Source organism: Notolabrus celidotus, chromosome 1 (genome assembly GCF_009762535.1).
Source record: "Notolabrus celidotus isolate fNotCel1 chromosome 1, fNotCel1.pri, whole genome shotgun sequence".
Classification (NCBI taxonomy): Eukaryota; Metazoa; Chordata; class Actinopteri; order Labriformes; family Labridae; genus Notolabrus; species Notolabrus celidotus.
The window spans coordinates 22,409,159-22,430,605 of NC_048272.1; the positions used below are offsets into that span (position 1 = coordinate 22,409,159).

General features: G+C 42.9%; 2 protein-coding genes and 1 non-coding gene across 4 annotated transcripts in view; 2 read left to right on the forward strand and 1 right to left on the reverse strand.

Moving 5' to 3' along the window:
• Nucleotides 1-2,163: 2,163 nt before the first annotated feature.
• trnav-aac lies at nt 2,164-2,236 on the forward strand. The gene has a single exon. It is a non-coding gene; the product is annotated as a tRNA-Val (tRNA).
• Nucleotides 2,237-5,466: 3,230 nt separating this feature from the next.
• On the forward strand, nt 5,467-17,598 carry ccdc66 (coiled-coil domain containing 66). The gene is made up of 21 exons (XM_034679753.1): nt 5,467-5,673; nt 6,708-6,766; nt 7,409-7,431; nt 7,593-7,808; nt 7,890-8,118; nt 8,238-8,367; nt 8,575-8,669; nt 9,427-9,488; nt 9,937-10,029; nt 10,200-10,334; nt 10,410-10,663; nt 11,483-11,567; nt 11,696-11,848; nt 11,991-12,060; nt 13,459-13,542; nt 13,882-14,113; nt 14,221-14,455; nt 14,535-14,575; nt 14,709-14,896; nt 15,083-15,231; nt 15,471-17,598. Exons 1-21 carry the CDS (start codon nt 5,663-5,665, stop codon nt 15,570-15,572), a joined length of 2,646 nt encoding a protein of 881 aa, XP_034535644.1. The 5' UTR covers nt 5,467-5,662; the 3' UTR covers nt 15,573-17,598.
• Nucleotides 17,599-18,788: 1,190 nt separating this feature from the next.
• tasora (transcription activation suppressor a) overlaps nt 18,789-21,447 on the reverse strand; it is a 31,764-nt gene continuing 29,105 nt past the window's right edge. Inside the window, exons 27-28 of one of the 2 annotated variants that reach the window (XM_034705258.1) lie at nt 20,031-20,667; nt 18,789-19,941 (exon numbers count right to left, since the gene is read on the reverse strand). In XM_034705258.1, the coding sequence (XP_034561149.1) occupies nt 19,533-19,941; nt 20,031-20,667 (1,046 nt within the window). In that variant the 3' untranslated portion in view covers nt 18,789-19,532. Of the gene's footprint in view, nt 19,942-20,030; nt 20,668-21,447 lie in introns of those variants that run through there. The other variant, XR_004634381.1, reaches the window with a different exon arrangement.

Sequence of the window (21,447 nt, forward strand, 5' to 3'; positions counted from 1 at the left end):
AATTTCTTTTGGATTGGGATGGAGGGATGGGCAGTCCTTTTTTTTTTAAAGTTTTTTAAGTATTCTATTTCATTACTACCATTATCATTTCTATATCTAGCACTTTGTGTTACAATACTGTGTGAGTGCTTTACAAATAAAGTCTGATTGATTAAATTGCATTACGTTCTACAGATGTATCTTTGGGAGCATATGAGCGGCAGACACGTTTGCTGAAGCTCTGGAAGGAGAAGAACTTTTCCTGTTGATGTCCAGAAACTGCAGACAGTCTGAGTGACTGAGGTTATTCTAAAATGAATTATTTCCAACATGCAGCTCTTTTCTTTTTAAATGACTGCTTGTCGATTTCTATAAAAGAATGTTGATTCTTTAAATCACCTCATGTTTACATTCACAGCTGCACGTGGATCGAAATGAGAACAACTTCAGCAACAGGGAGATGTTTGTTTGTTTGTTTGTTTGTTTGACTTCTAACCATTACTATGAGAGGCTTGGTCTTACTGCTCTTATGAAGCATGAAGCACTGGTCCTTTTACAGTCCTTTACTTTGACAATCTGTATTTGTACCATGTTTTTTTTTTTACTATATTTGCAGGACCAGAAGAAGCCAGGTTTATCTAAAGTTATTCTTTCAAGCACTTTTAGTCTTTATCAGATAAGACACTACATAATCAAATTATATATCATACTACAGTAGCAACCTGGCAGGACTTCATTACATGATTTATATTTCACAGTTTGGTGACTCTCATCTTACAGGACGTCACATCGACTGAGGTTTGTTTACGTTTTAAAAAAGAGAGCTCAAAAGAGCAAGGAAACTTGGGTAAGGAAAGGTGCATGACAACATTGCTGACACCAGATGTGAAAAGTAAAAAGATAGTATTCAACATACTTTAGTGTGTATTTCAGCGACAACTTCCGGTCTAAAATATGAGTCCAATGTGTTAGTGTTAAAAGCTGAAGTTCATTGAAGATCCGCTTGAGGCTGGCCCCGGAAGTACTGGAAGTCACATACACATGAATGGGAAAAAGCCAATCTTTTCAGCAGAAATAAACATGTTTACAGCCTGGTACAAAGACAAGTGTAGTCTGGATAGCTCATTTCTCGATCGGCTCTCACTGTGAGGGAGGTGAATTTTTTTCTAACGCGGCATTTTTGAAGATATTGAGATTACGAGTCTTCCAATGAGAGGCACAGCTGACTGCGGAAACGCAGCAGCTGTTGGCTAGGAGGCTCAACTTCCGCCTCTCTACGTCACACTGGCTCGACAGCAGCAATATGGCTGCCGCCGAGGCTTGGCCTCAAACAGCTCTTCAGAAACAGATGGGTGACGTCTATGGATACAACTCAAAGTCAGTCTCTTTTTTTCCTTCTTGGAATTTAAAGAGCAGATGTGCTGATGTTTTCCCCCTTACAATATTTTTGTCAAAACTTCTTTTCATTGATATTTTCTCTTTCCTCAAATCAGGTCAGATCATTTAGGGTTAGTCAATAAGAAGCAAAAATCTCAGGCAAAATTATGATGGCATAATTGCAGAAAGAGCTGAAGCTGGGTGGACCTGATCCGTCTCACTGGAGGATTTTAGGGTGATGCTGGACCAGCTGGAGGTGTGGAGCCTGATGTACTTACGATGCTGTTTTTTTGGACACTCATTTTGAGTTTTTATTCTGTTATGACATGTATCTAATGTCTTGTATTGTGTTGTATATATGTGGAAACTCTGAACTGTGCTGCTGCCTATCTTGGCCAGGACACTCTTGAAAAGAGATTTTTCCTGGTTAAATAAAGGCCAACTAAATACCTAAATTAAATAATTCTGTTGTTACCATGCAGATTAGTGCTATATTTTCCTAATATTGCCTTTGATTAAAATCAGAAACTCATGAGCATGGAGGTTTGACATGAGCTTATGAGTGACACCAGGCAGACACAGAGGAAGTGACCTTTTCTCTCCACTCTAATGTTGATAATACATTTATACAGACTTCATTAATCACAGGCTTGGGCGGCTTTTATGGGAGACAGAGGAAACACTGTATGTTCAGCAGGATATTAAGCCTTGCACAGGAGCCAAGAAGCATCACACCCTTCTTAATGACACCAGCCTCTCCTGCAAAACCAGAAATGCACAAATGACAGCCTGAGGTTATTGTTATCAGTTTCAGTAGTGTAGTGGTTATCACGTTCGCCTAACACGCGAAAAGTCCCCGGTTTGAGACTGGGCGGAAACATGTTTTGGGGGCGGCAGTACCTCAGTCAATAGGGGCTTGGCTTGGAAACCGGAGGGTTGCCTGGGCACTGCCGAGGTGCCCTTGAGCAAGGCACCAAACCCCCAACTGTTGGGGTGTGCTGGTTGTTGGCAGCATCCTCACTCTGACATCTCCCCATAAGTGCATGTCCATAGCATGTTTGCGCATAAAAAATTGTATGTATATATCAAACTATGTGTGTAGCATAACCAAAATATCATGAGTGGAAAAATTGAGTTTCCCCCATTGGGATTAATAAAGTATGTTTCTTTCTTTCTTGGTAACCTGTACAGCAGCATGATGAAGCAGTCCTGCAAAGGTTGTATGACAACAAATAAACGTGCAACATGTTCTTCATCATCAGCATCATCATCATCACACCGTGTGCAGCATGAAGAAAACACACAAAGTCCCAGCAACCAAACCTGCATGATCAGCTTAAACCAATGTGATGTTACTGATAACATGTAAAGCATTAACTCTAAACAATCCAACTAAACAAGCAACAATAACCTCTATGAAGACCTTCATCATATTTACACAAACCTAGCCTCAGGCTAATGAAACTTTTAGCACCCATCTCTTCAGCTGAGAACAAAGCAGCTCTTCCTCAGTGATAACATGATGATAATAACATGATGATAATAACATGATGATATTAACATGATGATACTAACATGATGATACTAACATGATAGCATGATGTGATTAACATGATGATACTAACATGATGATAATAACATGATAATAACATGATGATATTAACATGATGATAATATTATGTGATTAACATGATGATAATAACATGATAATAACAGGATGATAATAAAATGATAATAAAATGATGATAATAACATGATGATATTAACATGATGATAATAACATGATATAAACATGATGATAATAACATGATGATAATAACATGATAATAACATGATGATGATAACAGGATGATGTTAACATGATGATAATAACATGATGATATTAACATGATGAGAAGATGTCAGCTCATGTCTGTTTATAGACTCGTTCACAGACGGAGGGTTCATGTTAGCGTTAGCTGTCAGTCTGGCCAGCTTCTTGACCTTAGCCTGACAGCACGCTAGCAGCTAACTCCTCTATATTCATGTTAAATCCTCTTCATATGAAAGTAAAACTCTCACGGCTTCATGTCTCAGCGGGTTAAAGCTCCTTTCAGAGCCAGGTCCTGAGTCCCGGACCCTGAAGGGAACATTTGTTCTTCACTAACCGTTCATGCTAACAGCTAGCAGCTAACAGTCTGCCGTTACGCAGTCTCTCTCCGGTTAACCGATCAACAACAACTTACCGGGAGGATCACCGGGAGGATCACCGGGAGACACGGGGCTGCACCGAGGGCACGGTGCTTCAGAGACCGGATAGGCTCGTGGGGGTCGGTCCCCGGTATCCAGAATCGTTCACGGTGGAGAAAAACATCCAGCAGTAGGCTAACGTCATTAGGGTGCTAACGCTGCAGCCTGTTTGGATTTTACATTTAGTTTGTGTGGCTGTGACTCTGTAGCGCCATCCTCAGTCTGACGCCGGTACTGCAGGGCACTGCTGCTCTTATTTACCTCATCGTGAGCTGGAAATGTTGCTATCCAAATTTCAGGGTTTGATGAAGCTCTCACAGTGAAGCTCTGCAATCCCAACGACTCTGAAATCAACATCTTAATCATTATTTCTGTTGATGGAAACAAGGTCTCGATCCACAACTACGGTAAATATTTTTTTTAATATCTGGCCTAATTCATTCTAGAGAGGCTACATCATTTCTAAAACTATGGAAATGATTAAGAAATAAAAGGACGGGCGAGCCAAAAAATATTTACCGTTGTCATTTTTTTCAGTCTAAATGTCAGAATCCAAAAAATTTTCTCAGGCTTCTGAGATTAAAGCATAGACTGTGGATTAAAGTCAGAACTTTGGAGGACGGACAAGGATAAAAAAAATTTAAAGTGTGTTTTTTTTTTTTAATGAGAAATTAAAGTAAAAATTCTATGAAAACGAATCTTAATTCTGACACTAATCACATAATCCTGAGATTAAATTCTGACCATTTTATTCTGGTAAAAATAAGTCAGAATTTGTCATTTAAGAAAAAAATAATCTGTAAATAAAGTCAGAAGGTTTTCAAGGTGTAATTGTAAAAATAAATCTGATATTAAAGTCAGATTTCTGAGGAAAAAAAGAATTCTGAAATTTAATTCTAACTTTTTTTAATCTGAGAAAAAGTCCGAATTTTGGAGGGCAATCGGGCCCAAAGAAAACTTGAAGGACTGTTTTTTATTTAAGTCTTCGATTTTCTTTTTTAAATTTTCAATTCAACCTTTATTTAACCAGATAAGAACCCATCGAGATCAAAGCCTCTTTTACAACGGCGACCAGGCCAAGAGTTCAGCAGCACGCGTCAAAATAATAGTACAGTTCAGATTAAAGTCAGATTTCTGAAAAATCTGAATTCTTAGATTAAATCCTTTTTTATGTACAATCAGAAAAAAACCATTAAAAACAAAATCTGTGATTTAAGTCAAAACTCTTAAAAAGACTCATAATTCTGACTTTATTCTCAGAATTAAAGAAAAATGAAACCTTAAAACATAATTCTGCTTGCCCTCCCTCCAAAATACTTTTCATTGGCCCGTATCTTCTTTTTTTTACTAAAACTGATTCAGATTTGTAAAACCTTTATTATAATAGTGAAAGGGAAAAAAAGAGGGACTATTTCACTTTTTTTCTGTTTAAACCACATCTGACCAGGTCTTGACTATAGGTATTGACCATAGACTGTATTGACCTATAACTACATAACCTAGACGTTGCCGATCCGAACTAGATTTTCTGGAGAGGAAAACTTTCAATTTGTTATATTACGAGAAAGGGCGATCACTGATTTTTTTTTAACAGAAAAAGGCTACAGGTTTTAAAGTAAACTACTCAAACAAAGCAAAAAAATATCACATAAAATTAATAAAAACAACACTGTCTTTGTCATGTCATTAATCTAGTTATCAAGGAGAAATGTACTTTTCAAAGGCTTAATCGTAATATTTTGGCTCGTTTGATAGCTCATTTTTGAATACATTCCCAGTCGTCCTGAATTCAACACTGTCCAACGAAAACATCACGCTGAGTCAAATGAAGACATCTGATTGGCTATTAACTTCACGCTGTGAACGAGAGAGCCAATCAGCGAAGCCGTTCTTGGTCGTTGTCAGCAACCAACGTACACAATTTACCAACCCGGAAGTGTGGTGTGAGTCTTTGCGGTCAGTCCAGAGGTGGACAGAAGATCTGTTATTGAAGAATGAAGGATTTATTAACGGTCTGTTTCTCCTTTAACGTGTGTCCGGTAAACGTGTTCTCCTCACGTTGATTGTTTCTGTCGGCATGAATCTCGGGTGAGTCTGTTTTTATCGATACAGCAGCTCCATGGAGCTAGCTAGGCTAACATTTAACCAGCTGTGTCGCATTGAAATGAACGGGATTATTTTATATGTCGTTAGCAATACGATCAAACTAACGCCTTTAAAATGTACCAGTTTGAATAAATCTATCATAAATGATCTTACAAAGACTGAACAGATATAATAATAAAGATATGTCGATGTAGGTTTACCTTTAACCCTCAATCTGTGTTTGATTTTACTGCCGAGTAAATATTCGGCTTATTATGGCTCCTTATGACAAGATAATAAAAAGAATAACAGCTTTATCTTAGTAGCTTCATATATTTATACCAGGATCTTATCTGTGATACATTTGAGTGCAGAGTGGTGAACAGAGTCAAGGCGTTGGAGGTTGTGGAGAATACATGTCTATAGATGCAGAAACATTGTAAGTAATGCAGGGATTCATTTGAAATGTGCATTGAATAAATAAGCAAGTAAATCATGACTAACGAGGACAATACAACTAAGGCATAACAGTCCGATTAGTTCATTATACTGAGTCTCCTGCACAACAAAACAGCTTCACTCTATAGTTAAGCATCCAAAGACAGGCATGTTGGTTTATTTGCAACCAAATCACAGAAGATCAAGTTCATGGTACAGCTTATTGTCTGTATACTGTCCCTGTCAAAATAAACAAATACATAAATCAAATAAAAAAACACAAATGTGATTGTTGTCTATGTGAACTTTGACTTTGGAAGGAATGGTTTTAAAAATGATCATACCTTACACTTATTCACTTGAGCTGCAGACGAAAGCACTGAAAAATTAAAAGGGACAAATGTCCCACTCATATCTTCCTCACTGCTGGATGAATAATTTGGTTACAACACTTAAATTGTAATCCTGATGAACTGAACCAACAAAAACATTCTGTATGAACAAATATTCCAGCGCTACAATCTGTAAAAACACTATAAACCAATGAAATTAAGGAGAGAAGTCTTCTCTGATGTTTTTCTTCCTCTCTTCCTGCACAGAGACGGTCTGCTGTTTGAACTCGAAAACGGAAAACCCAAGTTGATCCTGCTCAGTCATGGTGAGGTCCTAGACTTATAACACATCCAGTCCCTCTTATCTTTGATGAAATAATAAGAGGATATATCAATTAATGATTGCAAATTTCAATCACATCCTTAAATACTTGTTCTTATGTAAGTTATGCAAACAATCTAAAACCTGTTTCTTTACTGGGATGAATGCAGCTTTTTTTTTTAGTTTTTTGCTGAGTTGTGATTTTAGTTAGCTTTGATTAAATTCACCCTTGTGTCCGTGCACATAAGAGGAAGACGGGTAGTCTTCAAAACTGGGAAAAACAGAATCTCGAATTTCAAATATTTGGCGTTCTTTTTTTAGTTTTATTCATATATATTTTACAAAGTAAAATATGTTAAAAACAGAGCATCATACAATACTAATTGAAACACAATTAAACATACAAATAGTGCAGATAAATATTAGCAGAGAGAAAGACAAACAAACAAACAAACACAAACAAACAAAAACAACCAAATAAACAAAAACAGTGCTGCCAGTTCATAGAGATACATAAAAAGTATTTGGCGTTCTTGAAAGTTAGATTTGGAAGTTGAGACTCAGGTTTGATGTCTTCTTCCAGATCTGTTAATGTGTGTGTTTAGTGTAAAATTCAAAGCTGCTCACGGTCTTTCTTCCTCTGCAGGTCTTGAGAAGCATCCAGTAAAGGTAGGAATCATCCTTACAGCTGCTGCTACATTCCTGAACATAAAGTTTCTGCATGTCTTCAAACTTTGGTCACATATCACAGTCTTCACAGTGAAGAATATAATCATCCTGATGATGTCTTCCTAAGTTTCGTCTGTTGTGATGTTGTTTAATCCGAGCAGCCCTCCTTCAGGCACCGAGCGGCTAACGTCCTGAGCTCCAGGCAGCCGTCTCTTGTGGAGGAACTGCAGGGAGAGGAGCGTCCGGCCCGGCAGCTCGTAGGGAGGCACAGAGAGAGCAAGAGCAAGGCAGGCGGAGCAAATGCCCCCATCACCTCCAGCGCTGTACCCACCGGAGGGAAGAGCTCCACGGGGTGTAACGTGAAAGTTGTGCCAAAGGTAAAGAGTCACACTCTGACGCTTATCGCTTAAATCTGTACCTGTCTGTGTTTCAACAATCCTGCTTCTGTTTGTGTGAAGGTGAAGTCAGACAGACACAAACACATCACAGCATCTGCTCCCCTGAGAGCCAATGGGAAAGCAGGACCGCCTCAGAGCCGGGAGACGCCAACAGGTGGGAGGAGGGGACAAAAGGAGATGCCAGCTCACAGAGAAGCAGGACTGAAGGGCGGTTTGGTGTGTCTGACCAATGAGCAGCTTCAGAAGATCCTCAGTTCGGTCCAGACCTCCAGCAGGGGCTCGCAGACAGGTAGTCGGAATGATGATGATGATGATGATGATGAGGATGATGAGGATGAGGATTGATCACCAGACTTTCTCTCCTCCTCCTCAATGTAACAAACAACCTCCTGTGTTTATGAATGTTAGGAAAACAAACTGGATCCTCGATGAATGACGGAAGAGCAGGGATGAAGGGGGAAGAAAGAGGAGGAGGAGGGGAAGAGAAACAGAGAGAAGAAGATGACACACCTGAGAGATCAGAGGAGAGAGAGAACAGGTGAGGGGCGCACAACGACAGATATCTAAATTTATGAGGACAAGATGAGCTTTGTTTCCTCTTTTGCCTACATAATAACTGTGACTAAAGTCAGCAGTCCTGGTGCGAGAAAGGTCCCACATGAATCCACATTGTGTGATGGAGTTTTCCTCATCTATATTTCTAACACAAAGTTCACCAGCAGAGTGTTGTTGTTGTTGTCTTCAGGTTGTCCGGATGTCTGTTCAGCTGGATGGATGAGCGAGAGTCAGAGAGCAGAGCGACTCTGGATGCTAGGAGGGCTCAGTGGAGGAGAGAGCTCGGTATAAACGTCTACATGTGTTCAAACATTAAACTCTAATAATCCATGTTTATGTTATTAATCACGAGAAGCCCAGAGATACATAGAGCCCCTTTCATACAAATCAAAGTAATTCAAAGAGCTTTACAGCGATTGGCAACAAGAAAGAAGCAGAAATAGAATAACTGCAAAATATACTGAATATTTAAAAAAACAAAATGGTTGTAGTAGAGTCTAATGCACACTAACAACAATAAAATATATGTAATGAAAATAAGTTAAAGCATCAAAATAAGAAGAATATAAATAGATAAAATAAATAATTATTAAATAATAAAGTTTGAGATAAAATAAAGGCACTAAAATATAAATAAAACTGAGTAGACAAATAATTAAAAACAAATACAACAATAAAAAGAACATTATAATCAATTTAATACATCAAATAACAAGAAGAATATAAAGAATAGTTAAAATTAATAAATAATGTGAAAAGTTGAAGACGGATAGTTGGGCATAAAATGCTCTAAAACATAACTTAAAAAAAAAGTTTGAGGAACATCTCTGATTTTATTTTGAAGAGGTTTCAAAACGTGAATCCTCTAATTTTTACACGACTAGAAGCTCATTGATCATCAGTTTATTATCATTAATAATAAAATAACATGTAAGATAAGATTGTTGAAAACATAATAACTGCCAGCCCTTTATTAAAACACTTCTGATAAATAAATAAACTGTTGTTGTTGTTGTTGTTGTTGTTGTTGTTTGTGTTTCAGACGAGCAGGTGGCCCTGAAGCAGCAGAAGCAGACACAGCGTTCGGCCCCCAGCAGACTTCAGGTGCAGCACTCACTCACCTCAGACCTCTGTGGTTTCACAGATCTGACAGAAGCAAACTTTCCTCAAACTGAAACATGTCTCCATCAAACTGATTTAAACTTTTAATGGAGCTGAACTACGACACGTCATCGCAGACAGATGAGGAAACAGTAAAGGAGGAATAGACATGAGGTCATGGAGGGTCCGATACATGAAGGCTTCTTTCTTTTTCTCACTGGCTGAACAAATAAACCTTTTTCAATCTCTTAGTTCTTTCCTTAGCTGTGTGGACAGTGAAACGATCGTGTTTTACATCAATAACAAGTACAAAATCATTCTGACAATAACAAAAACACGTTGGTTCGTTCAACCTGTATCCCAAACCAACCCTCAGAGATTGTTTAGACTTGATCCCACATTGAACAAACAGAATCATGTGGTCTTGTCTCTCTGTGTGTCTCTGTTTCAGGCTGAAGAGGACACAGACAGTTTGTTATCCGTTCAGAGCTCCTTCAGTCACAGCGAGCAGCCTGCAGCCATCAGGTCCAGCCTCAGACTCGGGGTAAGTCTGACCTGGAAGTTCAGGAGCAGTACATCTGCACACGAGCGCACCAAAAACCTTTCAAGGAGACAGTTTGATATACATAAAGGAGATTAGTTTCATGATTCAACGTATCTGAACAAACAGAAGCGTTAAAAGACAAACTCTCCTGGTCTCCATTCCCTCTGCAGGAGGTGACTCCGATGGAGGAGATGCTTAGTGTGGAGAGGAGGGAGGAGCAGAGGAGACGCTGGCTGGAGGAGCTGGACCGACAGAGAGAGGAGACGACTGAACGCAGGAGACGAGAGAAGCTGCTGCAGAGCCAGGTCGGTCCGAGGTTCAAACTCTGCCTTGTGTCGACTTTTTCCTCCGTCTGTCTTTAATCTGTTTTTCTCTATCAGGTGGAGGACCACGAGCTCTGGGCCGCACACTTTGACTCTCTGCACAGGAAACTCCCTGATCTCAGGACCACAGCTCCATCAGCTCCATCGACTCCATCAGCTCCGCCTCCAGCCCCGTCTAACAGCTCGGAGCGAGGGGAGTGGGAACCCTCCTCCAGCCTCTCTCTGGTCTGGGAGGCGATGAGCAGCTGTGGAGCAGAGAGTGTCGGAGGAGCCAGCATGGACACAACCAGCGGATACCCCAACAGAGCTAGGTAGGAGGGATGAGGGAGAAGAGAGGAGGGGGGAGGGAGGAGGGTGGAGAGAGGAGGGTGGAGAGAGGAGGGAGGAGAGAGGAGGGACGAGAGAGGAGGGATGAGAGAATAAGGAGGAGGGAGGAAGTAAGAGAGAGGATGGAGGAAGGAGGAGGGAGGAAGGTGGTGAGCAGAGGGATGATGGAGGAGAGAGGAGGAAGAAGGGAGCAGGGATGAGAGAAGAAGGAGGAGGGAGGAGGGAGAAACGAGGAAGGAGGAGGGATGAGAGAAGAAGATGGAGGGAGGAGGGAAAATGGAGGAGGGAGGAGGGAGTAAGGAGGAGGGCGGAGAGAGAGGAGAGAGGAGGGATGAAGGAGATGGCAAGAGGAAGGAAGCAGGAGGTAGGGTAGGAGAGAGGAGGGAAGAAGGAAGGAGGAGGGAGGATGAAGGAGGGAGGAAGGAGGAGGGAGCAGGGAGGAAGGAGGAGAAAGGAGGGAGGAGAGAGGAGTGTGGAAGAAGGAGTCAGGAGAGAGGAGGCAGGAAGGAGGAAGGAGGAAGGAGCAGGGAGGAAGGAGGAGAGTGGAGGGAGGAAGGAGGAGGCAGGAGGGAAGAAGTAGGGGGGGGAAGTAGGAGAGAGGAGGGAGGAGAGAGGACGGATGAGGGAGGGAGGAGAATGGAGGAGGGAGGAGGCAGGAGAGAGGAGGGAGGAGGGAGGAGGCAGGAGGGAAGAAGTAGGAGGGGGAGAGAAGAGAGAGGAGGGAGGAGAGAGGATGGAGGAGGGAGGGAGGAGGGATGTGTTCATACTTTGTGGTTTTTAATCTCCCCCTGTGCTTTCTCCAGCCACCTGAGGACCATGACCGCCCTGCTGGACCCGGCACAGATAGAGGAGAGAGAGAGGAGGAGGCTGAAACAGCTGGAACAGCAGGTAGGAGTGAGTGGAGGAAGAGGAGGAGGAGGAATAGTAAGAGGAGGAGGAAGAGGAGGAAAGGGAAACACTGAGGTTTTTTCAAACATGAATATTTGACTCTCTGCTCCTTTCGTGTCCTCCTCCAGAGAGATATCGAGGCTCAGATGGGGGAGCGGAGGCGGCTGAGGGAGGAGGAGGAGGCGAGGAGGAGAGAGGAAGAGGAGGATGAAGAGAGAAGGGTGGCTCAGGAGAGAGAGAGGATGGAGAGACAGTACAAGCTGGAAAGGGAGAGGCAGAAGGTCAGGATGATTAGATGCTCCCTCTGTCCTGTCGTCTGTTTCACACGCTCTTCATTTAACTCTGCAGGTGGTTGTGTCATTGTTTGACCCTGTGTGTGTGTTTGTGTGTTTGTGTGTGTGTGCGTGTGTGTCTTTGCTGTAGTCGAACCAGCAGGCAGAAGAGCTGAAGAACCAGGATGAGAAGAGTCCTCAGCAGACATCAGATAACAGAGGTGAGCTTCTGTTGCTCATACTTGTAAACAAAAACAAACAAATAAACAAATATTATTAAAATAGAATAAAACTGAATAAAATCAAAATTAATTAAATTTTATTGAGAAATAGATATAATAGTAAATATATTAGTAAAAATCATTTTTTAAATTAAAATATAAATAATAAAAGAAAGGAAGATTAAATTACAATTAAAAATTATATAAATGAATAAAAATTAAATTAAAATTAAAAATAATCAAATAAAATTGATTTTATCCTTTTTTTAATTTTCTGACAGCTTTTTATGTTCTGTGTGTTTTCACTTATTTTATCTCACTGTTTGCTAAACTTGATTGTGTTTTAAATGTACTATATAAATAAAGTGGATTTGATTGAATAATAAAAAAACATATATGATAGAAATAAATAAATAATAATAAAAGAAAGAAAAAAGAATAACAACAAAGGAAAATGAAAATACAATTACATATATAAATAAATAAAAAGAAAACAATAAAAAATTAATATGTGTATGTGTATGTGTGTGTGTGTGTGTGTGTCTGTCTGAGTGTCTGTGTGTCTGTGTGTCTGTGTGTCTGTGTGTCTGTGTGTCTGTGTGTCTGTTTGTCTGTGTGTCTGTGTGTGTCTGCGTGCACGATTCAGAGAGCAGAGGAGAATTGTGAACGCGCGACCATGTAGAGACAGAAATGACATCCCGTCATGTAAATTAGATAAATAACATGATGATATTTAGTTTTTTAAATAAAAGAACAAGGTGTAGACCTGATCTATGAGAGAGGGAGCATTTAATCACTTCTGCTTTGACTTCCAAGGGGGATGCGGGACCCGGCGGGTGCGCCCCCGATATAACGGCAGGGAAAACACTGTCCGGTATCAGACTGAAGTCTTACACAGCATGCAATATAAGACCACAATGTGTAATGTATAAATGCACTTTAAAACCACATCACCCAGTCTAGCACCACTACAGGACCACGGTTGCTCTGCAACCAAAGAGGACACTCGTGCTTCCCTCTCGTGCAGGCGTGCGCTCACACACACATACGTGAACATATGAACCCAGCAGACCGTAGTATGGTGAAATATATATTTCCAGATGAAGCACAGTTAAAACAAACGTGACCAGCTTGGACTGAATGAATGTGGGAACTGCAGTTCAGTGGACCTGCGCTCGACAATGCAGCCCGGAGGAGTTGAACTTTCAGCAGAGAGCGCCTCGTCAGAAGTTGATAAAATAAATAGAAAAATGTGTATTGTTCGGTTCATAGGGCGTACTGAACCAGGACTGTATGGAACGGTTCGATACAGATACACGTATTGTTGCACCCCTACTAAATATATATGTAAATATATTATTGACCAGTATTCTAACTTTGGGTTTGTTTGTCTTTTAGCTGTGACTAATCCTGATGAGAGTCTGGAGGAGAAGGAGGTCGACATTTTGCTCTCTTTGTACAAAGACACTGCTGTACAGACAGGTAACCAGACCTTTAGTGCCACAGCTGATACCTCTGCTGCTGCTACACTGTGAGGGATAACACAACTGCTTCTGCATCAGTTAGAAGAGACATTCATTCACAGCCAAACTCACCTGTTGATCGATCACACTTCCCTGATCAAACTCAAGCTTTGTGAAGAATAACGTGGATGAATTCAGTTTTTAAAAAACGTTGACACAGCTCTCTCTCTCTCTCTCTCTCTCTCTCTCTCTCTCTCTCTCTCTCTCTCTCTCTCTCTCTCTCTCTCTCTCTCTCTCTCTCTCTCTCTCTCTCTCTCTCTCTCTCTCTCTCTCTCTCTCCCTCTCTCTCTCTCTGTAGAAGAAGCTCCCTCTCTCCCTCTTCTGACTGAAGTCCAGCCCCCTCCTTCTCTGTTGGCTGCTGCTTCAAACAGCAGGAACCGAGCAGGGAGAGCAGGCAAGGAGAACATCTGTGTGCCAGGAGGAGGAGGAGGAGGAGGAGAAGGAGGAGGGGGGGGGGACCCATATGAGGCGTTCGCTCGGACAGAGAGGAACAGTAAAGACAAGAGGAGGCCGGAGTGGAACACACAGAGGTAAAAACTCAACCCCTGAAATAGTCTTAAAAAAAGGAAGATTTATGGAGATTAAAAAATAAATATATTTAAAACTCAGTCTAAGCTCTGCCCCCTTCCCCCCTCAGGCCAAACAGGCGGTTCGTCCCTGCGTCGCAGCGTTACCCGGCACCTCTGCAGAGAAACAGACAGGAGAGCCGCCTGAAGAGACAGGCTGAGCTCCTTGCTCTGCAGGAGAGGACCTGTCTGTCCCGCACCGACCCTCCTCCTCTTCCTCTTCCTCCTCCTCCTCCTCCTCTTCCTCTTCAGGACCCCCGTCTCCTCCCTAACCCCACACAGACCAGATCGACTCCTAACAGGAAGGTAGGGGACTTCATGTCCTTTTTTTGGTCCTACTTTCATTTGGATGTTTGAACATGGATTAATGATGTCACTGTTGCAGGTGGAGAGAGGACACGCCTCTGCAGCCGTCGGCTCCGACAGGTGAGCACTCAGTCGGTGTTAGCGCCCCTTCTGGACAAAGTTTACCTCCCTCTGCCTCCCGTCATGATTCACTCTCTACAGCTCAAGCATCTAGAGCAATTCCAGAGTGTGTTTTTTCTTTCCTCTCCTCCAGGGGTCGCTCTCCTCCCGTCCCTGCTGTCAGACACAGAATCAAGGGTCAGAATGCCCCGCCCCCTTCCACTCCTCTTCATCCTCCATCTCCTCCTGCTCTGGACTTCATTCCTTACCTCCGGACTGATGAGGTCTTCAATATGGATCCACTGGAGCCTGCTGACACCCCTCCCCCTCGCACACACACAGGTCCGACGCGCGCACGCACGCACGCACGCACGCACGCACGCACGCACGCACGCACGCACGCACGCACGCACGCACGCACGCACGCACGCACGCACGCACGCACGCACGCACACAGCAGACTTTAAATGATCTGTTGTATTTTTATAGTTCTCCATAAATAAAGTTAATCATCGTGTTTCTCTTCAGAGGCTCCTCTTCAGAGCTCAGCGTCTCCTCCCACTCCCCCTCCTCCTCTTCATCATCATCAGGATCCCCTCCTCCACCCTGAACTACGACGCACCACACAAACACTCCGACAGCAGGAGATACTCAGAGGCCTCGCACAGCTACGACAGGTAAACACACACACAGAGTAAATGACCTACTTCTTCTGAGTCAGGCTTTAGTAGTACTCTCTGATTGACCCCCCACCTGACACAGATGGTCATGTGTGGGTTCTGAAGTTGGATGATGACGTAGTTTATGATCCCTGAAGATAGATTCTAAACAGAGACGTGTTACCTTCCTTCAAAACTTGAGTCATCAAACAGTCCGTATAACAACGTTCACCTCTAACCCTCTCCTCGTGTTTCAGGGTTTATTACAGAAGCAGAGGGAGCTGGAGACGGATCTGAATCCTCTCCTGAAGCGACACGAGAACGAGCTGCGAGCGTCCTCTGTTTCACACCGCATGTGACCCGTGACCCGTGACCCCCACTGTGAGTGTGCATGAAGACACTGCAGTGTTTCAACCAGCAATCAGAGAGTGAAACATGCGGCAGTGTTCGACGGGGGTCTGAGTCGTCTGATACTTGAAGCAGAAAGTTAAATGTGCCACGAAGACGAGTTCGGATCGCTGATGTCTCACCTGGAGATAAACTAAAAACTGACGGACTGCAGGAGAGAAGTTTTGTCTTGATTTTAAGGGCTGGTGGTTCAAAAAGTTGAATCTGGGGTTAGATAATCCAGTTAACTTTTGTTTCGGAAAAATTCGACTAGATTGACCTGATCCAGACACAGATTTTAAGGTTATCACTGCTGTAAATGGTAATACACACTTTTGACCACAAGGGCATCGCCAAATCCAGCACAAACTGAAAGATCCTCACTGTTGCTAGAATTTAGACCTTAATTTTGAGGACTAAATCCTTTATTATTTTATTAATGACCCATATTTCAGCTTCTTTCATCATTTAACCCTTAAAGACCTAGACCATTTTTGGGGGCGCCAGACTCTCCTGAATTTATTTTGAATATACTGAATGAAACAAGTCCGCTGTAACTGAGTTTTTAAAGCTTGTTGAAAGGATTAGCGGTTCAAAAGTTATCAAACATTTAAGAACAAGTAGCCGCCAGCAGCTGTCTATGTCTTTGAGGGTTAAGGGAGCAATTTCGTGATTCAAGAGCAAAATCTGAAAAAAACGTTGATCCAGTCGTAACCCAGAGCACTTTTAGGATCAGAATAATCCATATTTTTTGGTTCAAATTTATCTTAATCCTACTCAAAAGTTTCGGACACTAGTGAAGGTTTTATCTAGACAGGATTACCTGATGTGATGGTATCTTGTCATCTTTTCACCCTTAATCAACCTGTTTGCATGATTTTATCCAATCCTGTAGCTTTAATCTGAGTAGATTACGTTGCAACATCTGAAGTCTGGGCCCAGCGTTCAACAGCATGACTGCATTTCTAATCTTCTATAAGTTTGTACAGCTGAAACATCGGACTATGTGTTCAGTCTGGATGCACTAAAACACCCTCATGCAGCTCATCTTAACATTCTAGATATCCTCACAGCGACACTAACCAGCGTTGACTTTAGCATCTTATTCCAAAAAATAGAAACAAACTTCACTTTTGAATCCGCTACACAAGTTTAAGCTTCAACACGAGCTCTTGATCAAGTTTTTATCTGACTGTTTCACTGCAAAGATAAGAAAAAGATCTTTAAAACATCATGCAAGAAATGTTTTGGGTGATTTGGCGCCCCCTACAGTTCCAGACTGCAATCACCTTAGAGAAATCCAGTCCCAGATTTACTCTATTCCAGTCTCTTTTCCTCTCTTACATGAACATCATCTTCAGCCTTTTTTTCGGCGGCCAAGATGTACCTGCATTGTTTCTAACAGCCACCAGGGGGAGACTCACTTAGAAGTCCGGAAAACATGACCCTGGTCTCTAGTTTTAAGTCTTTTTCAGCCAAACACAGTGTCTGTTTAATACATTTCATTCACGTCCATTCTCAGAATATGGATCCAAGACCACTAAAAGAAGTGTTTTTCTGTAGAAGTCATCATCTTGACTAACATAAAGTTGCAATAATCTGCAGTAAAACACACATTTGAAGTTTGCTGCTGTGAAGAATTAATTCACAACCTCCTTTAAGACCCACTACACCACTAATGATCTTAAACGAGCAACTCTTCAGCGCTCCCTGCTGCTCCTTCACTGACTTTGTTCTGTACGCAGACACCGAGTGTAAAGAATGTTTCCTATGATTTTTTTTAAAGCACTTTTTAAAGCCTCTGTACCTGCAGGTATTAACTTTGACCTCTCTTCTTCTCCTGGTTGGAGTCTCAGCTGTTCTTTTTCTTTAAATCATGATGAAAGCTGTGATTGTTTTAGCTTCCTGCTGGCCGAGGAGCTCCACGTTTCTGTTTACAATCTGTGTTGTCTTATAATTCTTTATTTATTGCAAAGGTAATAAATAATGATGAGTGTACGGAGAGGATCTTTAACATTTCTTACATCTGCACTTTTTGTTTTTTTACTTGAGGAAGCTTCTGGATCTCTCTCCAGCAGACGGCTGTGAAACTTGAAAAATCTTAAAGACGTTTTTAAAATCGTAGGGTGAAGTTTGACTGATGTGAAGAGAGTTTAAAGCCGAGGTGAACTCTTCAGACAGCAGATAAATCAGATTTTACTGTCCTGATGTTTTCAAATGAAGAACTGTCTTAAAAAACAAATCAAAAAGCTTCTCTTTCTGTCAGTGTCAGAGAGGTCACGTTTACTTTGATTAGATATTGTAAAACTCTGATTTCTGAAGGCTGTAAAAACGTTTTTTAGCAGTTGACTTGATACACGACGAGATGCAGTTCAGAGACATGAAGAGTCTCACTGTGTGGGTGCAGATTCAGCCGTTCATAAGACACATTATTCGATTAAAACCTGTTTTTTATGGACCCCCTATAGTCCCAAAAGGTAAGATTAAACTCATCCACGTGTTTGTGACTGACGGTCTTCTTTTAAAAAACCCAGAACAACAGAACTGTACACGGTTTTATGACACCCAGCTTTCTTACTGAACATCTGCTTGTGTAAGATGCTTGATTCTGATTGGTCAAAACCCCTTGACAGCGGTTATTAACTTTCACTAACATGAGCAGGGATCAGGCTCCAGACAAAGTTCCTTCGGGACTGTATTTGACCCTTAAAAGATCTGTGCCAATTTGAGTTTTTGCAGCCTGACTTGGGACTTCCACCAGATCTGTGTCTGGTCTATTTATTTCAACAGAGCAGATGGAGCGGGACAGGAAGTCAGGCACCAAAACAAAATGAAAACATCCGGTTAATTTTCAGAATAAAACACTTATCACCAGATCGTATTTCACTTAACTACAACAAACCGTCATGATGAGTGGAGCCAGGCCTTGAGTCAACAGGTCAGAGGTTTTCAGAGGACCAGAAAGACAACATGGATGAGGAGAGGAGGAGGAAAATCCTTGATTCAATGATTACAGTGGGAAAACCTCGGTCACATGACTCCAGTTGTCTGGCGGTCCTGCTTCGTGCTGCGTTCTGACGGCAGTGGATCAGAGACGGAGCGGACATGGATCTGGTGGAAGTCCCGTGTGACTCTCATGACTTCCATGACAAGTGTAGGTGATTAAACTCTGGAGGCAGACTCTCAGCTTTTGTTTTACAGGCAAGTTTTAATACAAAAACCTCTGAAGTAAAAAAGAAACATAAAAAAGGATTTAAGTTAAAAGTAGTGTTTTACAGAGTCCTGTCCTACTGAACACAAACAGCTCCCAGATAACAAACCAAACATTCAGTACAAAACGTTTTACAAGACGAAGAGTCTGCTGGAAGACGAGTAAGGCAGTCCATCAATCTTCAGTCGTTTTTTTAAATAAGCAGCTCGTGTTCCCTCCGTTCAGGAAACATCAAAAGTTCCTTCCTATTTTTAATTTTTGAGAGATTTGGAGAGACTCTCAGGATTCTTTTACTTTCCAAAGTGTGGAAAAGTCAGTCAGAATGGTGCGTTCAAGGAGTGTAGGATGTTTGAGTTCATACTCTTCCACAGAGCAGACAAACTGAAGTCTTTAACTGATTAGACCTGAGACTGTTGAAGAAGGCGGGTCTCAGAGACGGAGAGTTTAAAATCACGTAGACGTGGGGGAGGACTCGTCTGAAGGTTTGTATGCGGTGGTGTTAGTCCACGCGTCCTTGGGAGGTTATGGCCTTTTCCTTACACAGTTGAATGACTCACAGTTTCACAAGTGGAGGTTACAGAAGGTAGTGAATGGCATCAGAGCAGCAGGGTTTACATTAGTCCTGGATCCATGTCTCCAAGACCTCACAGACGTTTTAGGCGATCAGGAGGTTTGTTGAACTGGATCGTCGTCTCTCCTCTTCCTCTGACAGGTGTGTGTCCTACATCCTATTAAAGCCCCCTCCTCTCTGCCCCCCTCGGTGCCAGTTCCCCCCCGGCTGCGCGTGGTTGTGGTACTCTCCGAGCAATCCGGGTCTAGAGAAGTCCCTGCCGCCCCAGACCAGCGAAGCAGCTCCTGTAGGGCCGGACCAGATGGGCAAGGGCCCCAGCAGGCCTCTTATCCCTTCTTGAGAGCTCATGGGGTCCGGAATGGGGCCGCGGGAGGGGTGCTGAGAGGGATGATGGCCCTGAGCTGGTCCTGGTTGAAGCGGTAGACTCTGCTGGGGCTGGGGGACACGTGGGACAGCAGGATGCGGGTTTCTCTCTGGCTTGGTACTGCTATCAGGTCCCACCGTGCTGAGACCGGCTGCTGCTGCTCGTGTCGGAGGATACGGGTCAGACAGGGTTTTTCTGCAGGAGGAAACAGAAAGAAGCTGAATCTCGACACACTGGACTGCTTCAATAAAAGATCAAGAACTGAGACTTCACTGAGGACTCACCTGGACCTGACGCCCCCTGCAGGACAGTCTGCAGTCCTGGAGGAGACCGCACCTTCACATTCTCCTTGCTGATCTGCTGCCTCTCTCCTCTCATTGGTCGAGGCTGTCCGATGACTCAGTGCTGCAGCTATGTTTTGATTGGACGAGAGCGTTGGAGCTTTAGTGTTCAGAGATCCCACCACTCTCACTCCAGCCTCTTTCCTCTGTCCCTCCCTCCTCTCCTCCTCCTCTTCCTCCGTCTGCAGACCCGAGTGAATCAAGTCCAGTGTGGCAGCCACGGCGTTCGTTCCTGGAGTGATCTGGACAGGCTTGGTTGGACCTGAGGGAGCATCGATATCGGAGTGAGCGGGGTCTGGATCAACTTTGTGGAGCACCTTGGAGTCTAGACGCCGCCGCTGCTGCATCCACTCCAGCTCATGCAGTTCCTGCAGCTGCGCCTGCCGCTCCGCCCGCAACTGAGAAATGGCCTGACGTAGGATCTCGAAATCCGGGGCTGACTGCAGCAGCACGCCGTCCTTACAGGAGGTGTCAGGGACCAGCTGGTCTGAGAGGTGGTGGGAGAGAGGAGGGAGGCTGGAGCTGGACTGAGGAAGGAGGGGATGGGGCTGGTCGCTGGAGGAGACGGGGTGGAGGAGTTCTGGAGAGAGAGGAGAGAGAAGTTCAGAACGCTGCAGAGATTCACAAGAGACAAGATCGCCAACCGTGCACGCAGCCTGTCACAGTCGCTCCTCTTCGTTCATTCTTCTTTCTCTTCATCTTAGTCGGATTTTTCTCTGGCATTTTGTTGAAGTTGTGACCTTTTTTGGCCTTCCGTTGGTGAGAGTTGTGGACTGTTTTTCACGATGAAATCACAAACTTTAACTTTTTTCTTGAATTGTTTTGTTTTTACCCATGCTCAACTGATTGAGATGAAGCTGGCCGGCTTGTCGGCTGAACCTGACTGTCCGGGAAGAGCGGGATAGCACCGAGAGCGCTGTGGGCCTCCGACCATATTATCTGCACAGGGAGATCTCACATGTCATACTGGTAGCTGTTTACATCCCTCCTCCGCAAACCCGACTACGGCGTCCAACGTTCTCAACACTGCCATAGCCAGACTCCAGACAGACCACCAGAGTGCCCTCTTCCTGATCTCCGGGGACTTCAATCATTTATTTTCTACAGAGCTTATTGTGTCTTCCGTACACACTTTTATTATCATTATTTTCATTGTATTTGTATTTATATCTTATTAATTACTTTCTTCTATTAATATTATTTGGTATTCTTACTTATTGTGTATAGGAGCAACTGTAATGACTGAATTTCCTCCCGGGATAAATAAAGTATTTCTGATTCTGATTTTGATTTCAGGAAGTTCAGAGCCGCCTTTTAAACATGTGACCTCACAGCGGGAGACTCCCTGTATTTTACGCCT

Bases quoted from the DNA above. Each gene is read 5' to 3' on its own strand.
- ccdc66 (XM_034679753.1), top strand. The intron at 8,368-8,574 runs GTGAGGGGCGCA...TGTTGTCTTCAG, and splicing joins TCAGAGGAGAGAGAGAACAG to GTTGTCCGGATGTCTGTTCA. The intron at 11,849-11,990 runs GTCAGGATGATT...TCTTTGCTGTAG, and splicing joins TGGAAAGGGAGAGGCAGAAG to TCGAACCAGCAGGCAGAAGA.